The 6,864-nt window shown below is 38.4% G+C and overlaps 2 protein-coding genes across 5 annotated transcripts in view; one reads left to right on the top strand and one right to left on the bottom strand.

Annotated features, from left to right (window-relative positions):
• The window catches only part of LRP2BP (LRP2 binding protein), a 48,834-nt gene that overhangs the window by 36,758 nt on the left and 5,212 nt on the right, over positions 1-6,864 (top strand). For all 3 annotated transcript variants that reach the window (XM_006160451.2, XM_006160452.3, XM_006160450.2), the window contains exon 9: positions 3,489-3,602. In XM_006160451.2, coding sequence (XP_006160513.1) covers positions 3,489-3,554 — 66 coding nt within the window. In that variant the 3' untranslated portion in view covers positions 3,555-3,602. The remainder of the gene's footprint in view (positions 1-3,488; positions 3,603-6,864) is intronic.
• Positions 5,699-6,864, bottom strand: part of SNX25 (sorting nexin 25) — a 144,928-nt gene continuing 143,762 nt past the window's right edge. For both annotated transcript variants that reach the window (XM_006160453.3, XM_014592394.2), the window contains one exon: positions 5,699-6,260. In XM_006160453.3, coding sequence (XP_006160515.1) covers positions 6,180-6,260 — 81 coding nt within the window. In that variant the 3' untranslated portion in view covers positions 5,699-6,179. The remainder of the gene's footprint in view (positions 6,261-6,864) is intronic.

Here is a 6,864-nt window from a genome sequence, read left to right as displayed (position 1 = left end):
TCAATTCCTTTCTCCTTCCTCTTCAGCAGTTCCTTGTCTCTCTTCTCTTCCATCTCTGTTAGCTTTGCCATTATGAATGTTCTGAATTCTTTATCAGACATTTCCATGATTTCCATTGAACTGTGTGTGGATAAAGAGGAGCTATCCTTTTCCCTTGTGGGAGAGGTATTTTCCTGCTTCCCCATATTTCTTGTGGTCCTGCAGCGATTTCTAGTCATCTGGTGGATGGTCGGTTTCTTCCCAAACTTGGAAGTTCAATCTGAGGGTTGAGGAGTGTGCAGAAAAGGAAGCAGAGAGAGGGAAACGATACCAACAACAGCAAAAAAACAGACAAGAAACAGTGAAAAAAGAAGAGAAAAACTTTTAAATAAATTTAAAAAGAAAAATTAATATTCAAAAAATTTCAATAAAACTAAAAAATTAGAAAACCTCGCGGCGTGCTAGCATGCCGCGTGAAAGGGCTAGATCTCAGGAGCCTTGGAGCTGGCTGTCTCTTGAAGAAGGGCTGTTCTGGGAGGAGGAGAGGGGATTATTAACAAGATAAAGGGCTAGGTAGGAGGGGCCAAGGGCCCTGTAAAATGCCTCACCTTAAAAAAATTCTAAAAAGTAAAAAATTAAAAAAAAGAGAGAGCGAGAGCGACAGAGAGGACAGAGACAGGCGTAGAGAGAGACAAAGGCAGATAGAGACAGGAGACTTGAAAGGGATCTTCCTACCACGCGAGTTTTGGATGCTGGAGGCCCAGTTATCAGTGGGACATCTTCCTTTCTACCCAAATGGCTAGATCGCAGGAGCCATGGAGCTGTCTGTCTTTTGAAGAAGGGCTGTTCACGCGAGTTTTGGATGCTGGAGGCCCAGTTATCAGTGGGACATCTTCCTTTCTACCCAAATGGCTAGATTGCAGGAGCCATGGAGCTGTCTCACTATAAGTGAATTCTTAAAAAAAAAAACAAAAACAACTGTGTATGCTGGGGGCCAATGGGGGTATAGTGGTTGAGAAATTGGACAACCACATGGCCGACTATGGTTCGAGCCCCTGGCCCGATGGCTTCAAAATCACATTAGGCACGTGTGTGTGCCCAGAATCCTAAGAGGAGACTGGAAGAGAAAGGATTGCGGTATGGCCATTCCCCCGGGTGAGGCATGATTTCTCCTTTTCCCTCTATCCCTCTCCCTATGGCAAATTTCCCGCTCCTCCCTCCAAAAAAGAACTGTACACACCTTAGGTTCATGACATCTATGAGTCCAAGTTAGAATTACATCACAATAAACTGTAAAGCAGTTCACATCATGCACAAATTGCTCAGCTTGAGCAGAGGGTACAAGGCAAGGACAATTTTCTGAGTCTCCTGTATGAATCTGGTATAGCTACCATGGTTCCCAGACTTGTCTGTGTACTAAAATCACCTGAGGGTCTTTTAAAAATAAAGCAAGACCTTATATTAGAACAATGAAATTATGATTCCTGGGAGTAAGACACGTGTATATTTGCCGAAAATTCCCCAACAGATGGCAAGAAGCGGGCAAGTTTGGGAACCCTAGAAGTATTTTATTTGAGATGAAAATTTCCAGGGCAGCCCCAGTCTAGTGGTTAACAGAGCCAGATCCCAGGTAACTGATTATGTAGTTCAAGTCTCAGTTGCTCGAGAAACATGCTGGGTGTGTGGTGCATGTCCCAAATTAACAGGATGGAAAAATGGAGCAGAAATTGCAGTGATGCACACAGATGGAATGTGCTTTCCTCCCTCTCCCTCTCTGTCTCCCCATCTCTCTTTGGTGAACCAAAGCCTTCTGGCAATAAAATAAAACTTTCCAAAGCATCAAGCCCACATTAACACATACATAGAGGAACACAGTACAAAACCAAATACAACCGACCTTTGAGATACTTACACCACACCATCCTATTAGTATGACTTATAATAATTGTCTTTGTTATCTTTTAAAAAATCAAAATACAGTCTGTATTATACCAATTTCCAAGCCAAGTTCATTTCGGGTTCCATGCTATTCTTAGTATTCTTTCAAAATAAATGTAAACAGAGAAAAGGGAGTAAAAAATACCTGGAAATGTGGTTATTCATCTCAAATAAAAGAGCAAAACAGACATTATAATCTTGGAGCTATTTTTCATATGACAGAAAATAATAACCCCATGACTCTGTACTAATAAGACCACATCTAGAATATTGTACTCAATTTTGGCCACTGCATCTTATGGGAGAGACTGATAAAATGGAGACCTTTTAGTGGCAGTAAACCAGTGAAGAATCTGGAATCCTGTCACATCAGGCATAAGAGAAACTGAAAATGTTTCATTCACAGTGAAAGGGCCATAGTGAAAGGTCCTGATGGTAATCTTTACTGACTGATGGAGCATCGAAGGGACTGTGAGGTAAGGAGAGAATTAGAGCCAAGGACATTGTGTTATGGAAATGTCTAAAGCAGTAAGAGGGTGAACGGTGGACCTAAACTCAGGAGACCACACCTGGCCCTGGCCTCAGTTCTACCACTATCAGGCCGCCGCGTGACTGTCAACTGCGTTGCCTCTTCGGGTTTCTATGAAACCAGGGTTACACTGTATGTTCTCCTAGCATCCTTCAACGACACCAAAGTGCACGGAAGGAAATCTTAGCTTAATATAAAGAAAATCTTTTAATACAACGTTTAAGGATCCAAAATCTGAAATGCTCCAAAATCCAAAACTTTTTGAGCACCAATATGATGCACAAGTGGAAAATTCCATACCTGACCTCATGTGACAGTTCAAAATGCTGCAATACAATATTGTATAAAATTATCTTCAGGCTATGTGTCTAAGGTGTATACAAAACATAAATGAATTCTGGGTTTAGATTTGGGTCCCAAGCATTTTGGATAAGGGATATTTGACCTGTGTAAGGTGATGACTTCCTGCCATTAAAAAACAAGCCAGCAAGTACCTAGTGGCCAACTGTCATGGGTACTGAAGGGATGATTTTTGCCCGGAGTAGGGATTGAATGACATAACCTCTGATCTCTCCCCCAAATTCTTGACACGCTAGAAAGTATGCGCCTCACGCTTCTTACTTTAGTAGGTATAATAAAATTAACTGCAAAATTTAAAATATGATTATCAGAGATGCTGCTATTCAAAGGAGATCCCAAAGTTTGAGGCCAAGCGTCTTTGTTTTCCATTTTACTTATTTGAATAATTCATAGCATAGAACGGCATCAATCATCGACATTCAGCTCCCTTTATTCTTGCACTGATAAAATTTTCTCTCTTTTAAGTGACAATAAAATGGTTATTTTGAGTATGATATATTTTGTATAGGTCAAGTTTGAGATTCTCTTATTTCCATTAGGAAAGAGAAAGTAGCTTCATTAAGAAATTCCCTTTACATTAATTGTACTTTATTATCTTAAAAACAAATTTGAAAAGAAAGAAAAAAAAAAGATACTGAGCGGTTACAATGTATCTAAATCAGTGACTCTATTTGGTTTTAAGGCTTGTCGTCTGAATCCTGTGTTGGCAGATGAACTTCACCGCTTACTTATTCGTCAGAGAATTTAGACCACAGTGCATCTCCACAAAAGAACATCAACTCTAACACAATACAATGTATGTATTTTTATAGTAGCTGTATTTGGTTATTTTCTATATTCCAAGTTACATCATCCTTGGTATTTTACAACAGATGACATGTTACTTCCGTTCTTGAATGCGTATGTTGTAGTTTTTGTAACCTGAAACTTAGGCATAGCATCCAACTTTTGGAAGATGGATCTCAACTATTCCAAATAGTAAAACCAATCCATAAAGCAAGTATCTTTCTTCCTTTCTTATATACATTAACCCCTCCTCCCAAAAAACTTAACAGTTTTAGTTCAGTGAATTCAGAAGTATGAATACTACCAACTTACCATCAATTGATAGTTGCACTCCTGGGCCAGCTGGTGGTATGGTGGTTAAGGTGGCTGGATCCCACATGACCATCACACAGCTTGAACCCTGGACCTGATGGTTTGAGAAACATACCAAGTATTTGTGCATGTGTTCTGAAAATCCTCAGAGAGGAATGAAGGAGAAAGGATTGTGGCATGAACATCCTCCCCAGGAAAAATGGCTTTTCTCTCTCTCGCTCTCTCTCTCTTTTTCCAACAAGTGCATGTACCCTACAGCAAAACTTAAAAAGAAAAAAAAAGTTTAAGGCTTTACATTTCTTTGGGCCTTAATTTTTTTAATGAATTTTGAATAACAAAATTTTAATTTTTTTGTCATTTACTTTTTTTAAATTTAAAATAGACAAAATCAAGGCCCAAACAAATTTAAGAATCAAACTTTTAAATAACGTTTTTTTATAAGTGTGTAGCACTTCCACTTCTAAAGTTACTAAGCTAAAAATGCAGTTAAGTCTCTGGGACATCTTAAATTCTTAAAAAAGATTTTTATAAACAATTGGTTAAATTATTATAAACCTTAAAAAAAGCAGATTTAAGAAATTACTTAAAATTTTGCCCCTCTAAATCCTCCCTCAAAGATTTTAATTAGTAAAACAACTGCTATATTCATGATGAATATTCATAAGTTATTCATTTAAAGCAAGATGTTCCTTTGTGCTTTGGCTCATTTTCTAAATATTTGAGAGCCTAGATATATTTCAATGCAAGAAAAATGTGGACAAAAGGGCCAGCAGGTGGCATGGAGGTTAAAGCACTGGATCCCACATGGCTGGCTGTGCGGTTTGAGTCCCAGACCTGGTGGCTTACAAATCATACCACATGTGTGTGCATGCATGCTGATAATCCCTGGGAGAAGATTGGAGGAGAAGGGACTGTGCCGTGATCATCACCCTGGGGGTTTCCTCACTTTTCCTCTGTGTCTGGCAAGCCCTCACACTCCATAGCAAAACCAAGGGGGGGGGGAGGATCAACAGATGGCATAATGGTCATGTCACTGGACTCCCACATGATTGACAGCGGCTTGAGTTCCAGACCCCACAGCTTAAAACTCACGGCAGGTGCACGTGCATGTGTGCCCAAAATCCAAAAGGAGAATGGAGGAGAAGGGATTGTGGTGTGGCCATCCCCCCAGGAGATGATATCTCACTTTCAGTCTCTCTGTCTCTGTCTTTCTGGTGAATGTATGTCATGTATGTGCCCCATAGCAAAATACAATCTCTCAAAAAAAAAAAGTGAAAAAACTCAGTGAAATCATGTAACAATGCAAGAACTACAAGTAAATATTAAAAGTTAAATTAGTACAAGGCTTTCTTTATATCAATGACATCTATGAAAGCAAAAAGGAACAGTAAAAACAGTAAGTCCATATGCCCAAAACTGTATGGCGATATACATTTGAGAAAAATATATATACATATACTGCCCCGGAGAAGAAGTCCCTCGCCTTTCTGATTGCCTACCTCATCCCTGCCCATACTCAGCCAGCATCCTCCCTCCTGAATGCCTCATTTGAAGCACTAATTGGCTCCTTTCACTCACTAAAAGGCACTAATAGCTCGAGTGTTTATTCTGTTTCTGGAGAAAGGCAGCACGGTTTATACTTCCTTGCAGAAGTTCTTTTGTGCATGATTTTTTTTTAACAAAAAATAAAAAAAGGGACTCAAATATTTAAATTTTCTGAAGTGTTTCAACTCTTGCTTTTTGAGATATAAGCATCTTAAACGTCATGATTCATTTTTATATTTTATTGCTTCAAATGCTTCAAACTATGGGAAATCTTTGGTAAAAATAAAGACAATAAAAATTTCACAATAACTTTACATAAAGCATTGCACAACAATGTTCTTCAACACACATGAAATGATACAGGAATGTTCGGTCCTCAGTGAGGAAATTAACTGTACAATAGTCATAGTTCATTTAAAACAAAACTGTTTTCATAAATATTTAAAATATTTCCTAGGTTCTTTCACATATTAACATTTGTATTTCAATCCGTATATTGAACTTTAAGTCTATTATTTAAATAAAAATCAATAAACAAGTTATTTTTTCTGTTGCCTACTATAGCATCAAGTCCACCTGCCCCCTAATTCTGCATGTTTCACATAAAACTAGAGGGAGGGGACGAAAATAAAGATAGATATGGTTCTCATTCAGGCCCTCTGTGGTAAGAGGAAAATGTTTCATGTCTATTATTACACAGACATTTCTCTGGTGGTGTGTGTGTGCTGTCTCAAACTTGACCAGCTTTAAGTTGATCTAAATGAGCTTTCAGCTCGGGACACAGTTCTATTAGCAGCAGTTCCATCAGCACCTGAACCAAGAAAGAAGAAAGAAAAGCAGAAAAATTTTTGTGTTTTTCCCTCCAAAGGTTTATGTAAAATAAGTACCTAAACCTAAGGCAAAAGTCTAATTTTAGGTCTGAGATTATTCTGAGTGAGCAAAAAGAATTAATACTATATAAACTTCACTTATCAGATCTACTTATGTTGTGGCCCGTAAACATTATCGAACCATTAACAGTTATTTAATATTGGTAACTATAATCAGAACAATAACTAGGAAAGTTTGCTTTGTTGAAATGAAATCAAGCAGCCATGCAGAATTGTTGCATCAAAAGTCAAGAAGACATAGTTTATGAGAATGAGAACACTGCATTCACTTGGGGTCCTTTTTAAAAAAAAAAAAAAATTAAAAAAAAAAAAGAGCAAACAGACAAAAGTAAAGCACAGAAAATGAGTTTAAAAAATTATAAGTGAGCCAGCAGATGGTGTGGTGGTTAAGGCACTGGATCCCACATGGCTGAATGCACAGTTCGAGTCCCAGACCTGACAGCTTGAAAAATATGCTGGGCACATGAGTGTGCATGCTCAAAAACCCAGGAGGAGAGTGAAGGAGAAGGGACTACGGCATGGCCA

The sequence above is a fragment of the Tupaia chinensis genome, unplaced genomic scaffold (genome assembly GCF_000334495.1).
Source record: "Tupaia chinensis unplaced genomic scaffold, TupChi_1.0 Scaffold000685_1, whole genome shotgun sequence".
In the NCBI taxonomy this organism is placed as follows: domain Eukaryota; kingdom Metazoa; phylum Chordata; class Mammalia; order Scandentia; family Tupaiidae; genus Tupaia; species Tupaia belangeri.
Note: the sequence above shows the minus strand (reverse complement) of the source record. Positions and strands in the feature narration are given on the sequence as shown.